The following is a 27,825-nucleotide window of genomic DNA, read 5'->3' on the forward strand; positions in this document are numbered from 1 at the left end:
AATTTTTGACTAACGCTTTGGACCTTTTTCTGGGACTGGCATCTCAGTGGGCCTTTTTTTTTTTTTTATTGGATTTTTGTTGTCCTTGGCCAGTGTCCCTCCTACATAAAAAAAAAAAACAAATATATATATGTATATATATATATTACAATGCTGGCTCTTTTCCTAAAAGTATGCTAAGTTACTCATGTGGTACACTTAAAAGGTGCTAGAAATAAGATGGAGAAATAATAAATATAAATATTACAAATATGATATCCTACAAAAAGTAGTCATTATACGTACAGGGAGATCCCGGTGATATGAGCAGTTAGGTTACATCTGAATAGATTGTATAGTGAATTTTCTTGTAATGAAAAAGATAACTAATGGCAAAAAATGAGTTAGGTTCTGTGGCTCTTGTCAAAGGTAAGTTTTCAAACTAAAATGTATGATACTAAATGCAACAAACATGTCTGTATTACAAAACTGTCGATAAAGCAACCTGAAAGAGAAAACAGCATACAAAGAACATAATTTCATATTAATTCATATTAATTCATATTAAATAGCACTTGAGAGGCAAAATAGGCATAATCTATACATCATGTGGTCAGTCACACACAACACCACATCAAAGACAGCGAATGAAAGAACACACCAGCAGTAACACTAACACATCCAAGCACCACTCAGTCACATAAAGCACTGTACATTGTACTTGCACTGTATAGTAAATATGCTTGCAAGCAAAATGGTGATAGAGTAAAAGTATAATAATGAGGAGTAAGCCCATAAGAGTGGGAGTCTGAGAGGCACTGAGAGTAAAAGTATAATAATGAGCAGTAAGGCCATAAGAGTGGGAGTCTGAGAGACACTGAGTTCAATTTAAAAGAGGACTGGTGAGAGAATGAATGGTAGGTAAGGGACAGGGGAGGGATGCACAGTTCTCTTCCAGTGCTCACAAGCTGTGTATCTGAATCATTGTACATCACCATGCAGCCCGGATGTGTTAGTGGGAGGGTGCAGGAAGGCGTGTTTTAAACTTTGTAACATTACTCATCTCGGACTGAAGCTCGTATTATCGGATTTTTGTGCTCACATAAAGAAAGTAGCCTCTAATTTACTCATCTTGTGTCATTGCTTTCACGTATAATGGGTGCTCGTATAATGGGACCTCCCTGTGTACATTTATACATCAATAAAGAAACATGGCATTAATATTGTACAGTGTTGCTAAGTAAATGTTATTCTCATTAACTTTATAGGTGCTTTAAGGTGGGCAACTGTGTTAGGTATAATTATATTTAGAAAATGATCTGAAGGAGTACAAATGGGAAATGTATTATTTACTTAATGAAAAAAATGTTAAATTCATCATGAAGGGCAACACTCCCCCACTCAGCATGACCCTGGCCCCCCTTAACCTTGTCCTGACATGCTACTTTTCTTAATTCACAACAGGTTTATATTGTTTCATAATACTTATATAGTAATTTGAAAGAATATAAGTAGGAATTGTATAACTTGCTGAGGAAAAATAAGTAATAATGAAAATGAAACATTAAACTCGTCACGAACTGCAAGGCACAGGTGACCTTACTCTGACAGGAATCACCCACCACGTGTCCCTTGAGGTGACCCACCAGGTTTTATTTTGGGAAAAGAGGCAGCACTGCACCCACACCTTGACTGCATCCTAGCTACCAAATTAGGCTGCTTACATTATAGGAACAGGGTGAATATAGGCAGACTTCCAGCAGAAAAAAAGGCAGATGTTGACGTAGTTGATAGCATTTGACTAAGTAAGGTGCAAGCACAGAGGCACAGGTTCAGAGAATAATGGGAGGGATCCCATCAGGTCCAAGAGTCTAACGAGGATTAAGGCCAGTGAGGGTATGAAAAACATCATTACAAATTATTTTAATTAGAGGCATGAAATAGTAGAAGGATATAGAAGAGTCAGGAACAAACCATGAATCATACAAGGTAAAGTTTTTCGCAAAGGTTTTGAATAAAGAGTTCAGCTTTAAAGATAATATGATGGCAGTGGTAAAGATGAGAAGAAAAGTTGGAGATATTTTTTGGCTTGATACCAGGGGCCATATATTAACCAAGATTCTTAAGTAGAGAGAGGTCAGAACAAACCTCATGTTCAGTGTCAAGCTTAATTTCTGAAGTTGTGCTGAGCCTTGTGCTGAATGTGCTAAAGAGTTAAGCCTCTGTTGTGTGCTCAGCATAAAAACAATAATCATTCTATGAAAAATCAGAATACCTCCTCAGGTGACCCCCAATTAGTAGAGATAAAACACCAGAAGCACCTCCCTTTTGGGAGATCCTGAGGAGGATTTGGAGTCATAGGATAAGATGCAAATATGAGGTACTGATTAGAGAAGCCCAATGGAGAAGAGTGAGTGGTAGTATAAATAGGAGGATTTGAGGTTAGGAAAAGTTCAGGAATGCTGGATGTATCTTCAAGATCATCATGAATTTGAGTAGGGTGCCTTGCTAATTGCTCTAGAATCTAGATCATGGTGGATAACAAAGTCAAAGGCAAGTTCACCTAGTTGGTCAGTGAAGGGAGAGGAAAGACAAAGTGGATGGTGACCATCAAAGCCTCCAAGAATGGAAGTTAAGTAAATAGTCAGAATTTTTAAAGCCAGAATATATATGTAAGAGGTATACACCACAGATTAATCTATTTTGAGGAAGACTTGGAAGTCGAAGCTAAAAGGTAGAAAATTCAGAAGAATCAAGAGTGTGGAGATGGGTTGTATGTTGTCATTGCTGTTTTCATCTTTTGACCTACCACACATTAGGCCTCATTGTATTAATTTTCATCACACTGGTGTGGACACTGATTGGTGTAATATATTGAGGTCTTGCTATATTTTTTTTAAGTTTGAAGTTTAGTGTATTTTTCATTGCAGTAATTGATACCTGTTATTTGGAATACTTAAAGATATTACAAGATTGAATATTTCAAGTAATTGTTTTATTTTATTGGTTGAAAAGCTTAATTGTTGAGAAATGTTGATTGTTGAGACCACTATAATAAGGGTTAAGGGTTTTAAAGCATATAATATGAGGCTTTTAAATGTTTGTGAAATTTTTTTGATTTATAAACATCTCAAATAATTATTTGCTAAAAATAAGTGGCATCTTATTACAGAACTAAATGATGTATTATTATTAACAGTGTTGTGATTTACAGCCAACTTTTTGGAGAAGCAGATCCAGATGAAGATGTTTCACCAGACTCTGCAGACCCTGAACTTGTGGGTCAGGCAGGCAAGTCAGCTCTTGACAGTTCTGAAGCCCAATCAAAAGCAAGTACTACTCAGGACAACGAATCAGCTTCCAATGGAAATGTTCTGAGGGTGTCTACTCGTGCGTGGGCCAGTTCTCATGACTATTGTCCAAAGGTAATTGTTGAAGTATTTTTGTAATTGCTGTTTGTAGCTGTGGCTGCATTTAGTAGTAGAAGAATAGATTAAACATTGTAGAAATAAGAGATGTATGGAAGGATCTGGAATAGGTAACTACATGAATGGTATTGAGTGAAGTGTGGTGGGGATTGGAAGGAGGAATGCTTTGGTGTGCCATGGATGAAAAAAGTAAGGAAAAGGAGGGATGGAATCGATGGGACAAGAAGCTCTTAACTGTAATGTGAGTTGAACCTACCCATATGTGGTAACAGTATTCCATATGTGGACAGATAAGGTCTCTATTTAAGTAACTGGGAGGAGAAAAAATATTGGTACACACAACACTGAACACCTTACTTGTTTCACACACAACCTGATTCTTATATTAGCAATAACAATGCTCATTACCCAATCATCTAACCCCACATTTAAAGGAAAATAAATGTTTTATTCCACCCTGTTGGCAACAATGTATTGAGTAACTAGTAACCTTGCCCATCAGGCTGTGATCCCTCATTCTTTCTTGAGATATACTGTTTGTGTGGCTCTCAAGCCAACAGTGCTTGTTCATGTTTACTTAGCAGTCACTAGCTTTTTTGCCTTATGGCAGACTTACACCAGATGCACTTCTTGGCTTCATCTGATGTGTTCTTCACTGTTGAGTAGTCTCCACTGGTACAAACAATGAAATTTCAGCATTCTGTTTCCATGTCATCTGTTTCACTGTCTTCTGGGAGCAGGCCAGCCTTCCCAGTTCAACACATGGTGCTGGCTTCTCCCAGGGACTTCCTCGCCACTTTCCCATCACTCCATGTCTTCACATGCCACCAGTAGAGTTTGTTCTTCTGGTTGCAAGACAGCTTTTGGGAGTGTCCACAATGACCTACACACTGTATGTTTAGTCTTTCATGGTGGTTTTTGTGATGCCAGTGACAGGTGCTGTGAGTGTGCTGAGTGGAATCCCAAGTTGGTTCTCTGTGCTCTTAAATAACAACATGTCTTACAAGAAGAGGCAGGAATATAAAGCTATGAGGAAGGCTTCTCTTTCTTTTGGGCAGGGACAAGGCAGAGATACAAGGGCTGGGGACAGTCTCACTCCCTTCTCTGTTTCTGGTGCCATGGTTCGCTTTGCAGTACTTCAGAGGTTGCTCCCTGAAATATGTATTTGTTTTTAAGGATTTTTGCTTCTTTCATGGGGTCCCCTGAAGGCCAGCAGCATGCTTCTTTCCCTGATATGTTGTCTGATATGGTGGTCCAACAGATAGAGAATAATTTAGCTGCTAACCCTGTGTCTCTTCCAGCTGCCTTCTCACCCTCAGTTCACATTATAGTAAAATTCATTACCAGTCCCACTCCTGATCTCTGTGTCAAGCAGAGTGTGTAATTTCTCTTATCAAATGTGTTGGTGGGGAACACTCAGGGACAGGAGAGGCCTGTGGGTGATGTAGGTTTAGCTCAGGTTCCACCATCTCTCATTTCTCTCACCATGGTTTTATGTTCAGTGGAGGATTGGTAGATCATGTCCTGGGATGGGGGGGGAGAGCTTGCACTACCTCGTCCAGGATCTCCCTTGGGTTGTGATCGCTGTGGGGACAAGTGGGCGTCCACAGGCCTCCATCTCCAGTCACAGGCCCTGGGTGAAGGCCAGGCTGTGCAAGGCCAGTTGCTGGGTGTGATGACTCAGAACTCAGTCAGGCCCACACAGCCAGAGAGGAAAGCATCTCACATCATTCCTAGCATTCCCCCTTGGTCCATGAAACACACAGGGGTGATAGACCATAGAGTAGCCTCCCCTAATGCCTTTTACCACCAGACCCAGACCTGCTTTGTCACCCTACAAAAGCAGTTTGCAACAACAGGTCCTTTGGTTGGACCACTAGAGGATCCTCCTTCTACTGGATTCCTGAAGATCCTTGGGGAAAAAATTTTGGAGGAAGAGGGTAGTGCTAGGGGCATCATAGATAATGCAGCATTGCCTTCAGTCTTCCACACCACAATAGTCTATATTCTCCAACCCCCTTTTTCCTGAGGCACTAGGATATGCTGAGAAAGTCCATTGCCCACCCCCACCAGGGTCATGCCTCTGGATGATGAACACATTTGCCGTACCAGGAACCTGTGATTTTTTTTCTGAACTTGTCTACCAAATCCCTTCACACCACTGAGAGTTCCAGACCCACCTCAGCCTGTAAGGGAGGCCTTACATTGTTAGTGGTCACAAATTTGCTGGGAAGGCACCCAAGATGAACACTGACTTGGCCCTTGTCACCACAAATGGCAAGGAACCCTAGGCTGTGGTCCAACAAGCAGACATGACCTGTCTTCAAAATGCTTTAGTGTGGCAACGTTAGGCTCAAAATTTCCAGTTTTGGTATCTGGGACTTTCTGCCAGTTCCTTTTGTCCTTACAACTTGGACCAGAGGACAAGATTATGGCTGATCAACTTTTCTGGAGTATTTAATTGACTATGATGGACACAGCTAAGGATTCTGCCTTCTCTCTAGCCAGCATTAAGGCCATGAGGTGTGAGGCATTCCCTTCCCACCTTCCATCTGTTTTCTGGTCAGTAACTAAGCAGGACCTCTGGAAATTAATTATTGATTCTGCCTTCTTTTTTGATGAGGCTGGGTTAAGGAAGCCCTTTGGGTGGTACATAAAGCTGCCTCCCTCTCTTTCCAGCAGGTGGTGGCTTGGGTGCTTGCAAACCCCCCATCCAGCACTAGGTACTATATTTGGTGGCATATTAGATGCAGCTTTGCCCTGTTTTACAAGAATGTTTTGTGGCAAAAATTTTCGTTGTGTTTTATCATAAATTTATTGGAAAAAGATTGTAGTGTATATATATATATATATATATTTTTTTTTTTTTATGAGAGCCACTGGCAAAAGGCAACAAAAAATTTTAATAAAAAGAAAGGCTAGTTCCCATAGAGATAAAAAAAAAAAAAGATAAGTGTCTTGAAACCTCCCTTTTGAAAGAGTTCAAGTTGTAGGAAGGAGGAAATACAGGAACAGGCAGGGAGTTCCAGAGTTTACCAGAGAAAGGGATGAATGATTGAGAAACTGGTTAACTCTTGCATTAGCGAGGTGGATAGAATAGGGGTGAAGAAAGAAAGTCTTGTGCAGCTAGGCTGCTGGAGGAGGGGAGGCATGCAGTTAGCAAGATTAGAAGAGCAGTTAATGTGAAAATACTGTTAGAAGATAGCAAGAGATGCAACATTGTGGCGATGAGAAAGAGGCTGAAGACAGTCAGTTGGAGGAAAGGAGTTGATAAAAAGAAAGCTTTTGGTTCCACCATGTCTAAAAGAGTGGTATAAGTGGAGCTTCCCCCATACATGTGAAGCATACTCCATACATGGACAGATAAGGCCCCTGTACAGGGTTATCAGCTGGTAGGGGTGAGAAAAACTGACAGAGATGACTCAAACTGTGGAACACCACTGTTAATAGACTTTGGAGAAGAACAGTGACTGTCTACCACAGCAGCAATAGAATGGTTATAAAGGAAACTTGAGATGAAGTTACAGAGAGGATAGAAGCCATAGGAGGGTTGTTAGGAAATCAAAGTTTTGTGCCAGACTCTATCAAAAACTTTTTATGTCTAAGGCAAAGCAAAGGTTTCACCAGAATCCCTTTAAAGAGTGTGTGTTTTATTGTCACATCTGGTATGATGCAGCATTGTGGCTGTGCAGTACATTTCTCACCCTTTCTGCTTATATGACTCAGACTGGAACATCACTGTTAATAGACTTTGGAGAAGAACAGTGACCGTCTACCACAGCAGCAATAGAACGGTCATAAAGGAAACTTGAGATGAAGTTACAGAGAGGATAGAAGCCATAGGAGGGTTGTTAGGAAATCCAAGTTTTGTGCCAGACTATCAAAAACTTTTTATGTCTAAGACAATAGCAAAGGTTTCACCAGAATGCCTTTAAAGAGTGTGTGTTTTATTGTCACATCTGGTATGATGCAGCATTGTGGCTGTGCAGTACATTTCTCACCCTTTCTGCTTATATTTATTCTTTTTTCTTTCTCCTTATCCTCCTCCTTTACTCCTTTACTTCTTTGCCCCATGTAGTCTCCTTCCCCAGTTATTTCCCTACCTCTCCTTTTTCCTTTCCTCTCCCTCTTTTGTCTGGTCTCAAGCTTCTTTCCCTGTCACCTTCTCTCTCCCTTATCTATCAGAAATAAGGGACAAAGGAGAGGAAGAGGGAGGAGGCTAGGGAAGTGGGAGGGAGGGCAGAGAGAGAGAGAGGGAGAGAGAGAAAGAGGAAGTGGGTAGGTGGGTAGGTGGGATGGATGGATGGAAGGAAGGAGGGAATTGGGAGGGAAGGGGGAGAAGGGAAAGGGAGAGAGAGAGAGAGAGAGAGAGAGAGAGAGAGAGAGAGAGAGAGAGAGAGAGAGAGAGAGAGAGAGAGAGAGAGAGAGAGAGAGAGAGAGAAAATTTTTTATTATTAGTAGCATTATTAGTTGTAATATTTGTGCTTAGTGTACTACTGCTTCAACTTCACACCTATAGGTCTAGCCTTACAAGCCTAGGCATCTGTATTATGGCTGCATTTGATGCAAGGTAATTATTAGATGATTTTTTTTCACGAAGAAAGTGCGTCTAATGTGCTAGCAAATAAGGTACTCCTTTGGTGGACTGCTCAATTTCTTGGGATCTCTTTCCTCATTCTTACCCTACCTCTTTGTTCTGTTGCACTGACTTGTCTTTGCAGCTGAGGACAACCCAACATCTGAAGCCAACTTCTGGCCCTTTCCATAATGCCTGATCCAAGACATCATAAGGCAAGTTTTTTTGCAAGTAAGCCTATGCCTTTCAAGGATTTTGGTGGTGTGTTGCCTTGCCCTGAATCTGGAGGTGAATCTTGCCATCCTCAGTGGAGGCTATGGGATTTTCTTTTCTGCACGACCTTTAGTCACCCCAGAACCCCAAGGTTTCAGGTCTTACTCTGGGTTCTGAGAAGGCCAAGGCACTAGACTCCAAGGTTCAGCTTCTTATAGAAAAGGAGAAGTAGAAGAAGTACCTATGACCCCAGGTTTTTACAGCCACTGTTCATTGTTCCCAATGCCCAATGGATGTTTACACCCCATCCTTGACCTCTCTATACTCTACTGATACGTCCTCACCACTCGGTTTAGGATGGAGACTGTGAGAACAGTTATGTGGGTGATCCTCATCCACGACTGGATGACGTCCAATAACCTAAAGGATGCTTACTTCCAGGTCCTAGTTTACCTGGACAGCTGCAGGTTCTTTCATTTCATCTGGAAGGGACAACACCTCCTCTTCTGGGCCCTTTGTCTTTTTTGGTCTTTCCATGGCCCAGTGAGTTTTCACCAGGGTGATGGCTCCAGTTTCAGCAGTTTCACATTGGCAGGGAATCCCTGTCCTCTGTTATTTAGACAACTGGCTCCTGTTAGCACCATCAGAATGGGAGGCCCACCAGGTGACCAGCAATCGTCTTGACCTCTACTCCTCCGGTGGTATCAAATTAATTGGGAGAAATCCTTTCTTACACTGTTTCAGTTGATGACCTTTTGGGGATAGAAATTCTGTCTCCTTTGAAGCTTTTTCCAGCATGACACTCCTGGAAAACCTATGCCATCAGATTGTGTCCTCCCTCAGCATTCAGTTTCCCCCTGCAAGGGCTTGGTTATCTCTTCTGGGCTATGTGATCTGGAAGAGATCTCATCCACCTGATCCTTGGGGCAAGATGAAGGATGTGCAATCTTCAGTTACAGCTTTCCCTGGTGGGGGACTGGCGTCTTATTGTGACACCCTTTCAATTTCCTGGTACAATGATGTTCTTGGGGGACTTTCAGTAGTGGTCGATGGAACACAACCAATGCATGGAACAATACTTGCAGTTGGCGTCTTCAGATGTGTCTGTACATCAGTGCTTCAAGCCTATGTTAGGGGGATCAGTTTTTACATAACTCAATAAGCAGTCTTTAGACTCCACAAGCATTCGCTCCCATCAACCATTCCCTCCACATCATCCTTTTTGGAACTCAAGGCCATTTGTCTTGACCTCCTTCACTTTGTGATTTGCATCATGGCAAGATCCAATGAAACAGTTTTCCAAGGTAACTGATAGTAGTCCCTTCTCTGTTCCCTCCTACTTTATCCTCATTTTCACTCCAAAGTTGGATGTTGGGTCTATCTATGTGTGCAGCAACTTAATCTGCTCTTGTGCCCACACTCTTGAATCTTCCAATTTTCTGCCATCTGGCTATGACTACAGAGTCACTCTTCAAACTAAATATATCTGTGCTGTTTACTTCTCACTTAACTCATCTGACAATAAGAAATTCTTTTGACTACTTAAATCCTAAAGTAGAGCACATCCTGACTTGTTTCCCTTTTGCAGAGATCTCCATTCTTGGAGACTTCAATGTTCACCACCAGCTTTGGCTTTCGTCTTCCTTCACTGACCATTCTGGTGAGCTAGCCTTTAACTTTGCTATCCTCCATAACCTAGAACAATTGGTCCAGCACCCTACTCGTATTCCTGACCACCGACTTGGAGGTACTCCCAACATTCTTGACATTTTCCTTACCTCTAATCTTTCTGCTTATACTATCACCCAATCTTCTAGGTTGGGCTCATCTGATCACAACCTCGTATCTGTATCTTGTCCTATTGCTCCAGTCCCTCCTCGGGATACCCCAAAGTGGAGGTGCCTCTGGCATTTTGCTTCTTCTAAATGGGGATACCTGAGGAGGTATTATTCTGATTTTCCTTGGAATGACTACTGCTTCTGTGTCAGAGCCCTGTTTCTGTGTGCAGAGTGCATAACAGAGGTGATGGTGTCTACATTGGAAGTGTATATTGCCCACTGTCTCTTGACCTGAACCTTCCAAACATTTGTTTAACACAGCCTGTTCTTGTGCTATACATGGTAGAGAGGTGGCTCAAAAAAGGTACCTGAGTTTTCCAATCATGCAGTCTGTTTTGCAAGTAGCCAAAAACTTCATTTGTAGAAAGTGTCAAAATCTTTCAAAATCTAACTCCCGTCATGACTTCTGGCACCTTGCCAAAGACATTTCCAATAACTTTACTTCTTCATCTTACCCTCCTTTATTTCAACCTGATGGCACCACTACCATCTTATCTATTTTTAAAGCTGAACTCTTCACTCAAACTTTTGCTGAAACTCCACCTTGGATGATTTTGGGCTTGTTTCTCCCTCTCTACCCTCCGACTACTTCATGGTACCCAGTAAGATCCTTCACAGTGATGTTTTCAATGCCCTGGCTGGCCTTAATCCTCAGAATGCTTATGGACCTGATGGGGTTCCCCCTATTGTTCTCTGAAACTGTGCCTCTGTGCTTGCACCTTGCCTAGTCAAACTCTTCCAACTCTGTCTATCAACATCACCTTTCCTTCCTGCTGGAAGTTTGCGTACATTCAACCTGTTCCTAAAAGGGTGACTGCTTTAATCCCTAAAACTACTGTCCTATTGCCTTAATTTCATGCCTCTAAAGGTTTGAATCTATCCTCAACAGGAAGATTCTTAAACATCTATCACTTCACAACCTTCTATCTGATCTGGCTTTCCTTACTAAACCTTGGTCATTCTCCTTTAGGGATTGTGGTGAAGCTTTTGCTGTTGCCATATTAAAAGCTTTTGATATGGCTTTGATTTTCAAACCACTCTCCCATGGCTTTTATCCTTCTCTCTGTAATTTCATCTCAAGTTTCCTCTCAGACCATTCTGTTGCTGCTATAGTAGGCAGTCACTGTTCTAAATCTATTAACAGTGGTGTTCCTCAGGGTTCTGTCCTGTCACCCACTCTCTTCCTATTATTCATCAAAAATCTTCTAAATCAAACTGCTTGTCCTATCCACTCCTACAATGATGATACCACACTGCACTTTTCCATGTCTTCTTATAGACATCCAACCCTTTAGGAAGTAAACAGTTCATTCACTGAGGCCACAGAATGCCTGACTTCTGATCTTTCTAAGTTTCTGATTGGGGCAGAGCAAACTTAGTATTGTTCAATGCCTCAAAAATTCAGTTTCTCCTATCAACTTGACACAACCTTCCAGATAGCTACCTGTCTTCTTCAATGACACTTAACTGTCCCTCTCTTCTACACTGAACATCCTTGGTCTATCCTTTACTTACAATCTAAACTGGAAACTTCACATCTAATCTCTAGCTAAAACAGCTTCTATGAAGTTAGACATTCTGAGTTATCTTGTGCTGTAGAAGGCTAGAGTAGTTGTCCCAGCCGCTCTTCTCTGTTGCATCTTTGTCTGCCTGCACAACAGCTATTGTGGAGCCAAGGCTTTGAAATGATGTTTGCAACTGGCAATGTACTGGCCTGGCATCGACGCTGATATTGTGAAAACTGTCTGTGCCTGTGAGGTTTGTGAAGTGATGCAGTTGAGCCAGCTGCTAGGGCCCCACCTGTGCAATGATAACCCTACCAGGCCCTTTAAGTCAGTGTCAGCTGACTTCTTCTCTACTGCAGGGAGGTCCTTTTTCGTAGTCGCTGACTGACCGTCTGACGCACTTGCTGTTGTGTCCTGTGGTGCAGACATGACCTCTTCCACAATCATCTGGCAAATTCGGCACCTCTTCTGTGACCTGAGTGTTCCAGTTTGCTTTCACACTGATGGCAGCCTGCAGCTCTCCTGCCAAGTGTTCACTGCCTTCCTTGAATGTTGGGGAGTCCGCCACATCATGTCTATGCTCCATTACCTGCAGTCAAGTGGCCACAGAGATGCTGCTGTGAAGTCACTCAAGCAGCTCATCCAGAAAGTGGTCCCCTCTGGCTTTATTGACTGGGAGGTGTTAGACGGATCTCCTTGAGCTTTGCAGCACCCTGAATCACACTAGCTGTTCCCCAGTTCAGATTCTCTGCAGCTGCCCTCTTTGCTTCTGTGTCCCTGCTTACACAAATGCTTTCAAGGAGCAGTAGCAGGCCAGAGCAGAGAGTCATGATCGTCGGGCTGCTGTTTGCCTATGAGATGATATGGCTTGCTATGATACGCATGCATGACCTCTCCCACCGCTTGAGCTTGATACTATAGTCTGCATCCAGGACCTGACTAAGAAGTGCTGGGACAAGGTTGGCACTGTCATGGGCATTGGCAAGTCCTGTGACTACCTCATCAAGATGCGTAGTGGCCATGTCTGGTGGAGGAAATGCTGATTTCTCCGCCTGTCCTTGACTCCATTAGAGGACCTGCTGACCAAGGAGGCCATTCCAGAGGGCAAAGAACCATCTCAGCCCATTAGATCTTGCTGCTCAGCATGTCTCAAGGGCAGGAGTCACACTCAAAACAAGGTGTGCTATGAGTGAGAAAGGGGGAGGGACATGTAGGATAGTGTATGTTACGCCACTTTGTGTAAGAGTTGGCAGCACATTAATCTGCATGTATAGCCCTAGTGGGTAACACTCCTTTTTCCTTTGTTGCCACTCTCAGTGTGTGTGTGCCTGCTTGCCTGTGGAGGGGAAGCTAGTCACACCTCTCGCAGCCTGGTGCCTGAATCTCTTCTTTGTAATATAAGGACCTACGTTACTTTGTATGTTTGTGTTGTTTCCCCACACTGCACTCCTTTGGAAGACAGGATATCCTGCATACAGGGCTCTGTGAGTCCAGCACAGTTAGTCTCCACTTTTAAAGGGTATAAGGGTATGTTAAGTGGTGTGTTTCCTTTAAGGTTTTGATTTGTCCTCAGATCTGGTTCTCAAGGACATCAATAAAGCCTAAAGCCTGCATGTTGCATACCCATCGACCACCCTGCAGACTTTCATCTTGGAATGTGGACATGGTGTTCAAGGCTTTGGCATGTTTCCCCCCCTCTAGTCTCTTCACTGGGCATTCTTATGAGATTTGACTAGGAAAACCCTATCCCTGGTAGTTCTGGCAACGACTAAGAGAGTTGCTGAGCTCCACACCCTGTCAAATGTTGTGGCCATGCGAAGGGAGGACATTATTCTCTCAAATCTTCCAGAGTTTGTTGCAAAAATATAAACATTCCCATTTCTAGGGAGTTCTGTCTTTGCAGTCTCTCTCTCTGATTGTTGAGAGAGAGGATAAGGAGCATTTGCTGTGTCCTGTGCAGCCCTCTGAACTGGTACTGTCACATGACTTCCTTCTCCACTTGCTCTAGAAACCTGTTTGTCTGAGATCCTCACTGGTCAATGTCTAAGGCAGTGATCTTGTTTCCTCTTTGGAAGACCATCAAGACAACCATGAGTGTCCCTGAATCCTTATTCCTCTTAGTCAAGGTTCATGCACATGACATATGAGGTATTGCCACCTCCATGCTTCTGTAGAAAAAAAGCTCCATTAATTCCATCTTAGAAGTGGCCTACTGGAAGACCTGGTCAGTTTTCACAGACCACCACATGTGGGATATCCAGAGGCAGGAGGGAAATGTCTTTGCTGTGGGACCAATTGTAGCCATAGAGGAGTTCGTGGTCTAGCCCCTCCATCAGCATGACCATTTCTCTGACTGACATTTCATCTTCCTTCATGCATCAGGATCTAGTCTCAGTTGTTACTGTGGGGAGCCTTCATGGTCTTCCACCTCTAGAGGGATGACTATTCCCCCAGGCACAAGATTCACTGTTAACAATGGCACATTCAGCATGACCTTGTTGAGGTTCAGCAAGACACTGCCTTTCATCCTTATTGGCATCCTCTGACACCTACCATGACATGGTTCAGGGACTGGTTCTTGTTGCGGAAAACTTACTGGTCTGGCACTTAGGACAGGGTGTCTACTACCTCATGCTCCAGGGCTCAATGCTGAGGACAGTACACCCAGAGCATCCCAGAAGAGGTTCCTTATGCCTAGCACAACTTACTTCAGCCTCTTCCATGTCTCAGGATCGAGGTGAGACTAAATGGATTTTATAATGTGGACCACCTTCACCCTTGTATTCCATTCCTATGGCACAATCCACCTTTAATGTAGGAATCTGATAATATAAGAAGCAGGTTGTATGTGAACCAAATACCATTTTCAGAGATAAAATGTATTTTTCACTTACCTGCTTCTTATTTACATAACCCACTCTTCCTGCTCTGAACCTTGCTCCATGAAAGGATGAGGGCTCACTACTAGGTGGCCAGGGTTGCCTGCAATATCCAATGCAGTGTAGCCAACAGGGTGGAATATGACATAGTTTTCCATGAAATGTGGGATTATATGGCTGGGTAATGAGGAGCATTGTTAATGCTAGTATAAGAAGCAGATAAGTGAAAAAATATGTTTTATGTCTGAAAATTGTATTTCAAGATTTTTATTCTGTCATTATATACCAGGCTGGCAATCCCACTTGAGATGGCCCAGGCAAAGCACCACACATTTACACAATCATTTGTACTCTTAGTCTTGTCAACTCCTGATGGAAAGGGATAGTGTTGTGGACTGTTGCACTTCACCCCAGGAACCTAAGCATAGCACAGCTGGCCACATACATCCACTGCAAGGCCCAACAGCATACATTGGTTTACCCCTGCCCTTCATAATGAGACTGTTCTCTATCCTGCTCCTACTCCAGTCTTGAGACTACAATAATTGCATGGTATTTCCTATGGGATTTCCCACATCCTGACTGGGGCCATACACCAATGGGCCTTGCCAAGAGTGCCCACATTCCCTCCCAGAGATCGATGAGATTGCGTAATTTTTTTGCACTCACCCCTGTTCTTCTCTGTCCACCTCTTATTCAGTGTTCTCTTTACACAGTTCATCCATTTCAGGCAAGGCCATCCTTTAAACCTTTCGCTGCACACATTTGACTTGGAATGGATAATTCTCCATAAGTTCCAATAAAAACATCCTATATCTCTCTAGTTATTGTGAATTTTTCAGCCTCCTGCTTAACACTGTATGTGCTATTTTTGTTGAAATGCAAGCCATTCACAAGGCAATCTTATGCCATGGCTGTATGGTACATTGATGTGCCAGTATTGAGACACCACATTTCAGACATTGGGCCAGATTGGGAGATTTCAGGGCCATATCTGGCAACTGCTAAAGGTGAAAACAACCAGATGTGCATGCATTTCTGTCTAATCTGTCTTTGCATGCTTTGCTGTTTGCCTGTCATATGTGGAAGTCTTGCTCTTAATTTCCTTGTTTGCTCATTGAACAATTCATTAGTAATTCTTTGATTGAAGAACATCAAGAATGTGTTTACTGGTATGTCAACACTGTGCCTTCTATGTTGGCCCTGGAGTAAGGTGCAATAATGTTTCTTGAAGTTGTTTTTGTACCTAAAGGAAACTGTGGCTGATATTTCCACCTGAATTTGAATCCACTTGTGCTTGTGAAGGTACTGGTATTGAAATTAACTTTTGTAGGTGGATCATTTTCATCAAGGATCTGCCTTCCTACCCTGCAGCTGGTAAGGGCAGCATGAGCACCAGCAGGTGTAATAACAGGGGCAGCAGATGTTGAAGTAGCATTGCCAGCAAGTGGCCAGCAGATGTTGAGGCAACAGGGGTAGCAGATGTTGAGGCAGCTGAGTCTTTGGAAAGAGTTTTGTATACTGTGGGGTTTTCCATCTAGGCATACCATTTATATAATCATTATCACTATCCTTGTTTGGATACGGCACATAATCATCATTAGTGTCACTGTCATACAACTCACATTTCAAATTATCCACCTGTCCCTTGTTGTCACTTCAACTGTCACTTTTCTTACTGCTATATGCTGACAAGATGCTTGAGGTGTTCATTAATTTTCAGAAAAAGATTTCATGGGTCTTTTAGTCATCTTGCTCTTTTAGTGAAGTTATTTTCTAAAATAACAGGACTTAAAAAAAAATAATATTAATATTAATTCAGGGAAATCTTCCTGCATCACAAACACTGGGTGAAAGACACCCAAAAATGAGTCAAATACAAAAACGAGGAAATAAAACTACATGGCACACTCATTCTCAAAAATAGCACACAGAGGACTGAGGTTAGTGAGAATCATATATTGTATCATATCATATATATCATATCATTATATCACATCATATCATATCATGCTCCCTATTTGGGACTGGCATCTCAGTGGGCTTTTTTTTATTAGATTTTTGTTGCCCATGGCCATTGACCCTACTACATAAAAAAAAAAAATTGACATGGGTATTGCATGACACTGGTGTTAGGTGGAATTCTCCTGGGATTTGTTTCTTAGAGAGAGCAAATTCAAGAGTGTTCATTGCATACACAGGTGCAATAGCTGACTTTAGATTTTAGAATTAAATTGATAGTTTCAGACATTTGGGTTTCACTGAGGAATAGAAATTGAGATTTGGTGGAAGTGAGGTGGTGGTCCACAAATTGGGAGATTACAAATAATGTAGTAGTTGATATAGAGAAAGAGGAAGTATCAAGACACTTTAGGTCTGTCACTGAAGGACAGCCTGACTTTAGGACACTTACAGAACTCTCCTGAGATGGGGACTCTCAGGCCGCATCTTTTGTCTTTTGCCATGAACATAATTTTGGTGGTAAGAGTGTATAGATGCTTATAGTGTGGTAACAATAAGAGAGGTTGTTTGTAGAGTAGAAGCTGCAACTGCATTCTGTAATATTTGAAACACCAAAGAAAATGGTCAGAGAGAACACTGGGAGGTTCAGTAGCAAGTTTGCAGCACCTCCTCACTGTGATCTTATGTACTTGATTGTAGTTGTACCAGCAGGTTTCTACTGTTTCCTGTAAAGGAACGAGTAATGGTGAAAATAAAGAATAATGGGAACATGGTAGTAATGGTAGTAAAAGGAAGATGTCATGTTTTATCTTGTGAAAGGATAAAAAATAAGTTTAGAGATATGAGAGGAAGAAAAGTGAGAGACAAAGAGAAGCTACAGTGATAGAGATCAAATGTAAAGGAGGTATCTATTATATTCAAAAGTATGGTGACTATAGTAATAAGAGAAATAATTGGCTATAGAAGGCTTGGAGGTGGGGGGGAAAAAGGAAGTAAATGGTAGATGGGTGAGATTGAGGAAGCTGCAATGAGAAGAGGAGAGCATTTGAGAAAAAGCTCTACAAGAGTGTGTTAGGGGAAATTAAAAATAAATAAGTGAAGAAAGTGACATGATAAAGTTATAGAAGAGTAGGAGAAGGGTTTGGTAAAAAGGTGAATGAAAAACTTAAATAGGAATGAGAATAAGATGTTGGGTGCATGGTGGTATGGCAGAATTATCTAAATGGATTAAAGGGTTCAACAAAGGAAATATAAGTTATGTTCTGTCAGTCAGAGAAGTTTCAGATCTGGAAAATGGCTTTCAGCTCGGGTTACAGGTGAGTGGAACACTCATTGAGGTTGGATAAATACTTGGATGATGGTTAAAAGAAATGGGAAGTTGAATTGCTTGGGAACTGCCTTATGTCAACTTTCCTTTGCTAATATTTTGTTCTCATGTTCTCATGTTCTTCATGTTTTTAACTTTATTTTGAAATAACCTTATTCTCTTTGAAGATTTCATTCAACTTCATATCACACTCATCATCTAGTTTCTCTCATAGTTTCATTCAATTACCTATTATATTTTGTTCTCTTTTTCTTCAGGCTCCTTTTTCTTGCAACATTTTTTTCATGTATTCATATTTAGTGCTTCTAAGGTCTTGGCTGCCTATCAAGCACTTCTTTACTCATACTTGCAAGCCTTCTATCACATCAGCTGAAAACACTGAACACCTTTACATGTGATCTCTTTCCCAGTGTTCTTGTTTCTTTCAGTCTCTTTCAGTCTTTCTTTTCATATTCCTCTATGCTCCTCCCTGTCCAATCTTTTAGTAGGCACTATTATATGCACCATTCCTGTCACACTCTCATCTATCTTATTTTCATCTTCATTTTAACATAGTGCACTGACCCATCAAGTGGATATGAAAAGAGATTTAAGAAGTAGTATTCTTCTGCCCAATGTTGATACATGGGTCAGAGATATGGACATTGAATATGGCTCTGCAGTCCAGAGTGCATGCTGTAGAAATCAGCTATCTGTAAGGGATGTAAGATAGTGATATATTGGATTTCTGCTCCTGCTTCTGCCTCTGCCTCTATGGAACATCTGCAGTGAAAGTGGATATCTTCTGCCTCTGCCTCTATGGAATATCTGCAGTGAAAGTACTATCTGCATTTTAAAAGAACGAAAGATCCACATCAATATCTATAACCCCATTTTTATATAACAAAAGTTCCACTTCTACTTCTGTGTTGAAGAAACATAGAGGTTGTGGGTGTGTGTCAGTATGTGTGTGTGCATAAGGATAAATGAAAGATTGACTGAGAGTATCAAAGACACTAAAAGTGTAAGAGAGAGAGAGAGAGAGAGAGAGAGAGAGAGAGAGAGAGAGAGAGAGAGAGAGAGAGAGAGAGAGAGAGAGAGAGAGAGAGAGAGAGTCGGAGTCATGAATGTGAATGTTGAAGCAGGGTGAGTTTCAGTGATTGTAAGTGAGGGTAAGCATGAATGAGTTGAATGAGAAGTAAGCATGAGTGAGTTGAGAGATTAACAGAGTGAGAATGGCTGTGGATAGGAAGGAATAATTGAGAATAATTCTGAGTCAGCATGAAGGAGAAAATGAGCTTGAGTTATATTATGAATAAGTGAAAGATCAAGTGTGAGTGTGAGTGAGGATAAGAGGGAGTGCTAATTAGAGTAAGACTGAGTGAGAGGGATGTATTGTGGACTAGAGGGAGGGAGTTCATAATGGGGGAAGGAGAGTACATGGGGCAAAAAAGTAGAGGAAAGGTGAGAGAAGGAGAGTATGGGGAGAAAGTAGAAGGAATAAATATAAGCTGGAAGGGTGGAGAAAGAGTGAAGAATTAGAGAGGGAGAGGAAGTAGTGAGAATAACTATTCCCTTTTCCAGTCCCCTTCTTGTTTTTGTTCTTCCATCCACTGTTGCCACTTCTGTTTCCTCCATCTTCTTGCCCTCTGTTGTCCCATTGAATAGTTAGATTTGTTATTTTTAAATTCTTTAAGTATGTAGATTTTTCTTATATTGTATCTTTTATTAATTTTTGTTTTCCTCTTTCTTGTCTCTCTGGAGCTTTGTGTTGCAAATATGATGCACTCTGTATTATTGTGCTGTAAAGATAATCTGCAATCACAACTGTGGATATGGAGGTAAAAAAATCCACAACTGCATCTGCATCAACAAATATTGATATTTTAACATCCTCAGTTTTATTTGGAACTGCTTTTTATGAGAAATACATATCTGCCTCTGCATCCCTAGAACTCTAAAAATTGATTATCTGATACATCACTCATTATGAATCACTCTTGTCACATCACTCATGTGAAGTGACAAGGCTGGAGGCTGAGAGCAAGGAAAATGTATATGAAAGATGTAGTATGAGCACTTGTACAAATGAAGCAAATTTTGAGTGGTGGAATGTGTGAAAAGGATATCACTGAGATGGAGTGGCTGTATCGGTAGGATGAGGAGTATAGAGCTCTAAGTAAAGTGTATGTATGTGGGACTGGAAGATCCTAATGGAGGGAAGGCCACTTGCAAAGAAATATAAAAGTCTGTGTGAAGATGCTAGCAGAAACCTTGCTTGAACAAACAAGCAGGGAGGGAGTGTCTGGATAGGAATAAGTGAGGGCCTTCTCCTGTGACCATCCTGTTGGATGATGTATCATTAGGGAGTGAGACATTAGAGAGAGAGAGAGAGAGAGAGAGAGAGAGAGAGAGAGAGAGAGAGAGAGAGAGAGAGAGAGAGAGAGAGAGAGAGAGAGAGAGAGAGAGTATGTATGTTTGTGTATTTAATTATTTGGCTATTTTTAGATTCATTTTTTTCTATTTAGTTGCTTGAATTGTTACTTAGTTATATTTTTCATTTGTGTATTTTGAACTCAAGTGACTTTGGAGTGCTAGAATTGTGGTTGTTATATAATGTTATTTTATAGGCTGAGAATTTGGTTTCTCATACTGTTAATGTACATTTCCTTGATTAGCATATCTTTGTGATATTTTGATTCGTAGTTTGATGGATTTGTTTGGTGAGAGACCAATGTGGATTTCCCAAGCTTTTTGTCACTACACAGTACCATTGTCTGAGCTACTGGCCTGAAAACAGCTAATTACCTCAACGGCTGTGTTTATGCAAGCTCTTCATCCTAGTAGCAGTGCACAAAACTGATGTAGTCATTTAACTTCATGACAAAAATTAGGAGACATGAAAAGATAACCATAGTTGTATTTCCCTGAAAACTTTTTTTTTTTTTTTTTTTTTTACTGTCTAGCAACAAATACATTTTCTCTTATGTAAAAAGAAAACAGCCCGTAGTGAGTTCTACCTGGTCTCTGAAAATTTTTAACTTACATTTGTCTTAGAAATGTAGACATTTTTAGTATTTAATATTCTGGTTTATTCTTTAACAGAAATTGTTCACCAAGTTGTTCTCAGAAGACATCTTGTACCTGCTCTCAATGGAAAAATTATGGGAAAACAGACGTCGACCAACCCCATTAACTTGGGAAGAAGCAGGAACTATTGGTAAGCTTACAAGTCTATTTAAATATACACCAGTGCCATTTGTTCATAATTGCCCTAATATGTTTACTGGCTGTCTTTTTTGTGAGGTGATTGGTTGCTGCCCTGTGGAACTCGGTTATGGTCGACTCCTTGAGAGGAGTTCTTACAAATGAGCATCAGATTCATGGGAGCATTTATGATCAGTGGTGAAAAGTACACTTTTGCATATACCTGATATTGGCACACAAGTCCATATATCATTATAAATTTGTTTTAGTGTCCTTATTTCTTCTTATGCAGTTGAATAGCTTCTGGGTCTCTTCCATTTTTTGTAGTTGTAGATGATCTTTTCCCTTAAAATTTCTTCCATCTCCTTCATCTACTTTTTACCATGATCTTCCTATTTTCATCCTTGACATGAACATGTATAGCTCCAACAACATTCTTTCCCTAATCTACTTCAATATCCTAGATATTTTCCACATACCTTCAGCACTATCATTACCTCTACCCCACTCCTGCCATGTCTCCTTTGCTGCTACCACTGCTGTGTTTGTCTGCCTTGCCTTGACTTACATATCTTCCTTGGTTCAATCTACTACCCACTGAATGTTATCTTTTCTGCTTTTGCCTGTCACAGTGCTTCATCACCATGTTTCTCTCAGTGCCTCTGTCAAAGTATTTTGTCCAGTTGTTTCTTCAGAAACCTCTTGTGCTTTTCCCGTTATTTATTTATTTATTTATTTATTTATTTATTTATTTATTTATTTTTTATGTAGGAGGGGCAACAGCCAAGGTCAGCAAACTTATAAAGAAGAAAAGGCCCACTGAGGTGCTGGTCCCCAAAATTGGTCATCAAAATTCAAGGATAAGTGTCTTGAAACTTCCCTCTTGAAAGTTCAAGTCACAGGAAGGAGAAAATACAGAAGGAGGCAGGGAGTTCAAGAGTTTACCAGAGAAAGGGATGGATGATCGAGAATACTGGTTAACTTTTGCATTAAAGAGGTGGACAGAATAAGGATGAGAGAAGTGTCTTGTGCAGTGAAACCACAAGAGGTAGGGAGACATGCAGATAGCAAGATCAGAAGAGCAGGTAACATGAAAATAGCAATAGAAGATAGCAAGGGATGCATCATTGTGATGATGAGAGAGAGGCTGAGGACGTCAGTTAAAGGAGAGGAGTTGATAAGACGAAAAGCTTTTGATTCCACCCTGTTTAAGAGAGCCGTATGAGTGGAACCCCCCCCTCCATACATGTGAAGCATACTCCATACATGGACAGATAATGCCCTTGCACAGAGTTAGCAGCTGGGAAGGTGAGAAAAACTGTCAGAGACAACTCAGAACACCTAACTTCATAGAAGCTGTTTCAGCTAGAGATGAGATGTGAAGTTTCCAATTTAGATTATAAGTAAAGGACAGGGTGAGGATGTTTAGTGTAGAGGAGGGGGACAGTTTGGTGTCATTGAAGAAGAGTGGATAGTTGTATGGAAGATTGTGTCAAGTTGATAAATAGAGGAATTAAGTTTTTGAGGCAATGAACAGTACTAAGTTTGCTCTGCCCCAATCAGAAATTTTAGGGAGATCAGAAATTGGGCATTCTGCAACTTCCCTGCATGAATTGTTTAATTCCTGAAGGGTTGGAGGTCTGTGAAAAGATGTGGAAAAGTAGAGGGTGATATCATCAGCTTTGGAGTGGATAGAACAAGAAGTTTGGCTTAGAAGATCATTGATGAATAATAGGAAGAGAGTGAGTGACATGATAGAACCATGAGGAACACCACTGTTAATAGATTTAGAAGATAAATGACCATCTACCAAAGCAGCAATACAATGGTCAGAAAGGAAACTTGAGATGAAGTTACAGAAAGAAGGATAGAGGCCTTAGGAGGATAGTTTGGAAGTCAAAGCTTTGTGCCAGACTATCAAAAACTTTGATATGTCTAAGGCAACAGTAAAAGTTTCACCAAAATCCCTAAATGAGGATGAACAAGATTCAGTAAGGAAAGCCAGATCATCAGTAGAGCGACCTTAATGGAACCCATACTGGTGATCAAATAGAAGGTAGTGAAGTGATAGCTGTTTAAGAATCTTCCTGTTGAGGATAGATTAAAAAACTTTAGAGAGAAAATTAAAGCAATAGGATGGTAGTTTGCCTGACATACCTATGGGAAAAAAGAACAAGTTTATGGTAAGTATATACCTTTTTTATCAATCTATGTAGAGCTTGTGCTACCTAGCACAAGGGTGTTATGCTAAAGTTGAACTTTTCTTTTTGGAGATAGTGGAATTTTCTCTTTGGAGGTGGTCGTTTGAATGCTTATTCACCCCAAAAAGGCAGACCAAATCTTGTAGGCCTGCTTATGTCCTACCATTCATATCAGGTGGCACAGCAGGCTTCTTTCACTACTCTGTTTTGTGTATGAACTGAATAATACTCATTTACAGTGTCCTCTCAAATTGTGGGATACTCAGATTTTATGCTGAGACTTAAATTCTTACCATTTTGACATTTGTGCATTATCTTGAGTTTCTTGCTTTCATTACATATGAGTCACACCTTACTGTTGTTGTCACAATTAGTTAAAATAAATATCCAAGTGCTGTGTATTGTATACATATTTCCATGTACAGTTCACATACCAGAACATACAGATTATTCATGTGGATAAACCACTTATTTGCCACAGCACTAGTCATGCTGGCATGCATGTGAGAGAGCAGGAGAGAAAGGCTGGTGTTACCCTACTTAAAAATATCTGGAGATATGAAGAAGAGGCCTGGCTCAGGAGATTCTGAATCATCTGTAGCCATATCATCTGTGCCATACTGTTTACACTCCACTCCACCACTGCACCACTGCATCATGTTGAATGTGAGGATGCACAGTTGTGTGGGGACAAAACACTCATATAGTGTTAGTGACTTAACCTGCTCTTGTGCCCACGCTCTTGAATCTTCAAAGTTTTCCACCATCTGGCTACGACTGCAGAGTCACTCTCATACTAAATTTATCTGTGCTGTATACCTCTCACCTAACTCCTCTGATTATAAGAAATTCTTTGACTACTTAACTTCCAAAGTGGAGCACATTCTGACCCTCTTCCCTTTTGCAGAGATCTCCATTCTTGGAGACTTCAATGTTCACCACCAGCTTTGGCTTTCCTCTCCCTTCACTGACCATCCTGGTGAACTAGCCTACAACTTTGCTATCCTCCATGACCTAGAGCAATTGGTGCAACACCCTACTCGTATTCCTGACCGTCTTGGAGATACGCCCAACATTCTTGACCTTTTCCTGACCTCTAATCCTTCTGCTTATGCTGTCCCCCTTTTTTCTCCGTTGGGCTCCTCCGATCACAATCTCATATCTTTATCTTGTCCTATTGCTCCAATCCCTCCTCAAGATCCCCCTAAGCGAAGGTGCCACTGGCATTTTGCCTCTGCTAGTTTCGGGGGACCTGAGGAGGTATTTTGCTGATTTTCCTTGGAATGACTACTGCTTCCATGTCAGACCCGTCTTTGTGTGCTGAGCGCATAACAGAGGTGATAGTGTCTGGCATGGAGGCGTACATTCCTCACTCTTTTTCTCGTCCTAAACCTTCTAAACCTTGGTTTAACACAGCTTGTTCTTGTGCTATACATGATAGAAAGGTGGCCCGCAAAAGGTACTTAAGCCTTCCATCACCAGAATCTCATGCACTTTATATTTCTGCCCGGAACCATGCCAAGTCTGTTCTCCGACTAACCAAAAGCTCCTTCATTAACAGAAAATGTCAAAACCTTTCAAGATCTAACTCCCCTCGTGATTTCTGGCATCTAGCCAAAAATATCTCCAATAACTTTGCTTGTTCTTCTTTCCCTCCTCTATTTCAACCAGATGGCACCACTGCTATCACATCTATTTCTAAAGCTGAACTTTTCGCTCATACCTTTGCTAAAAACTCTACCTTGGACGATTCTGGGCTTGTTCCTCCCTCTCCTCCACCCTCTGACTACTTCATGCCACGTATTAAAATTCTTTGCAATGATGTTTTCCATGCCCTTGCTGGTCTAAACCCTCGGAAGGCTTATGAACCTGATGGGATCCCTCCTATTGTTCTCCGAAACTGTGCCTCCATGCTTGCACCTTGCCTAGTCAAACTCTTTCAGCTCTGTCTGTCAACATCTACCTTTCCTTCTTCCTGGAAGTTTGTCTACATTCAACCTGTTCCTAAAAAGGATGACCGTTCTAATCCCTCAAACTACCGTCCTATTGCTTTAATTTCCTGCCTATCTAAAGTTTTTTAATCTATCCTCAACAGGAAGATTCTTAAACATCTATCACTTCACAACCTTCTATCTGATCGCCAGTATGGGTTCCGTCAAGGCTGCTCTACTGGTGATCTTCTGGCTTTCCTTACTGAGTCTTGGTCATACTCTTTTAGAGATTTTGGTGAAACTTTTGCTGTTGCCTTGGACATATCAAAAGCTTTTGATATGTATGTTTTGATATGTTTGAGTCTGGCACAAAGCTTTGATTTCCAAACTACCCTCCTATGGTTTCTATCCTTCTCTCTGCAACTTCATCTCAAGTTTCCTTACTGACCGTTCTATTGCTGCTGTAGTAGACGGTCACTGTTCTTCTCCTAAATCTATTAATAGTGGAGTTCCTCAGGGTTCTGTCCTGTCACCCACTCTCTTCTTATTATTCATTAATGATCTTCTAAACCAAACTTCTTGTTCTACCCACTCCTACGCTGATGATACCACCCTGCACTTTTCCACACCTTTTCATAGACGTTCAACCCTTCAGGAGGTAAACATATCACGCAGGGAAGCCACAGAACGCTTGACTTCTGATATTTCTAAAATTTCTGATTGGGGCAGAGCAAACTTGGTATTGTTCAATGCCTCAAAAACTCAATTCCTCCATCAATCAACTTGACACAATCTTCCAGACAACTATCCCCTCTTCTTCAATGACACTCAACTGTCCCCCTCTTCTACACTGAACATCCTCGGTCTGTCCTTTACTTATAATCTGAACTGGAAACTTCACATCTCATCTCTAGCTAAAACAGCTTCTATGAAGTTAGGCGTTCTGAGACGTCTCTGCCAATTTTTCTCACCCCCCCCCAGCTGCTAACTCTGTACAAGGGCCTTATCCGTCCATGTATGGAGTATGCTTCACATGTCTGGGGGGGTTCCACTCATACTGCTCTTCTAGACAGGGTGGAATCAAAAGCTTTTCGTCTCATCAACTCCTCTCCTCTAACTGACTGTCTTCAGCCTCTCTCTCACCACCGCAATGTTGCATATCTAGCTGTGTTCTACCGCTATTTTCATGCTAACTGATCTTCTGATCTTGCCAACTGCATGCCTCCTCTTCTTCTGCAGCCTCACTGCACAAGACTCTTCTTTCGCTCACCCCTATTCTGTCCACCTCTCTGTCCACCTCTCTGGAACTCCCTGCCTGCTTCTGTATTTCCACCTTCCTATGACTTGAATTCTTTCAAGAGGGAGGTTTCAAGACACTTATTCATCAATTTTTGACTACTGGTTTGACCCTTTTATGGGACTAGCATTTCAGTGGGCATTTTTTTTTTTTTATTGGAATTTTGTTGCCCTTGGCCAGTGTCCTACATAAAAAAAAAAAAAAGGTTATGTGGCTGGCATAAATTAGTGTTTGAAATTTTCAGAGTTTTCAATACCTTGAGCTTTGTGATCCTCAAGTTTAGTGTTATTGCTTTGGAAAAAAGCAAGCATAAAACTTTAGGATTCTGTAAATATAAAATATCAATACTGTAATGACTTATGAATATAATGACTTATTAATGGCTCTCTGGAACTTAATTTGTTTATAAGTTAAGGATTGCTTACTGTTACCACTATAATTCCCAGCTCCTTCAGAAAGCTGTTGCACCTGGACTAGCTTTCCTGATCCACATCCTACATGGACTCACTGCAGGGCTCAAAGACAGGGTCCCTTGTGACTCCTGCACCCTTTTCACAACAGTCATAACTCCAGGTCACACTAATTTGAGGTCTCCAGACTGTTTCACTGACCCACAGACATGGGAAATACTCAAACAACACTTAAACACTCATAACTACAAAAGAATTGACTACCACGTCTAGGAAAAACAGTTAACATACAATAACACATACCGTATTTGATGGCTCATAAGACGCATGGGCTCATAAGATGCACCCAGTTTTGGCAGACATTGAAATGAAAAAAAAAGATAAATGAACAAATTTAAGCTCTGAATATGAAGTGAAGGATTTCACCTGACATTTGAAGACTCTCACATCCATTTAGATCATTATTAGATCCCAGTATTTTGCATTTAAAAATTTTAATATTTGCTAGTAGCCTATGCACCAGTCCTGTTGTGAGATGTAAACATGTACCTGGCATATGGCGTTGGCAGTGACTGAGAGAGACTACAGGGGTACTAAAGTTTCTTCATAAGAATGTTAAAAGATAGGTACAATTTTAATTGTATGAAAGTGTGTCTTACCTCAAGGAGTAACGGCATCACACTGTAAAGAACACAGTGAAGCTTGCCTGTGTCACCGGGTTCGGTGCGTAACTGACTGTGTGTTTGTTTTGGTACGTGCAGTGCATGGTGCATGGTCACTTAGGTAAATTCTTCCTGACTGGTGTCATTCTATGTGAATTACCAGTAAGTATGACCTATTATATATTGTTACCTTGAAAGAAAGAGTTGTTTTGTGGTGTAGTACCAATCATCACTGTTTTATTTGTGCAAAGATGTCTGAGGTTTGATTTTAGAGCCTCTGTTGCCATAGACCTACTACCAACCACTGCCTCAATGCTGAACCTTGGCCTTAGGATGCAGGCTCATTTCCTGAGACTTTTTTGGAGAAAAGGTGTGTCTTATGAGCCATCAAATATGTTATATGGTCGAAGTACAGTACCTGGTTGGATATT

The 27,825-nt window shown here is 41.2% G+C and overlaps 1 protein-coding gene across 4 annotated transcripts in view; it reads left to right on the plus strand.

Annotated features, from left to right (window-relative positions):
- The window catches only part of LOC135111779 (SUMO-activating enzyme subunit 2-like), a 105,171-nt gene that overhangs the window by 18,195 nt on the left and 59,151 nt on the right, over positions 1-27,825 (plus strand). For 2 of the 4 annotated variants that reach the window (XM_064025488.1, XM_064025491.1), the window contains exons 5-7: positions 3,194-3,404; positions 9,785-9,856; positions 20,792-20,906. In XM_064025488.1, the coding sequence (XP_063881558.1) occupies positions 3,194-3,404; positions 9,785-9,856; positions 20,792-20,906 (398 nt within the window). The remainder of the gene's footprint in view (positions 1-3,193; positions 3,405-9,784; positions 9,857-20,791; positions 20,907-27,825) is intronic. The other 2 variants (XM_064025490.1, XM_064025489.1) reach the window with 1 other exon arrangement.

Source organism: Scylla paramamosain, chromosome 22 (genome assembly GCF_035594125.1).
Source record: "Scylla paramamosain isolate STU-SP2022 chromosome 22, ASM3559412v1, whole genome shotgun sequence".
Lineage (NCBI taxonomy): Eukaryota > Metazoa > Arthropoda > Malacostraca > Decapoda > Portunidae > Scylla > Scylla paramamosain.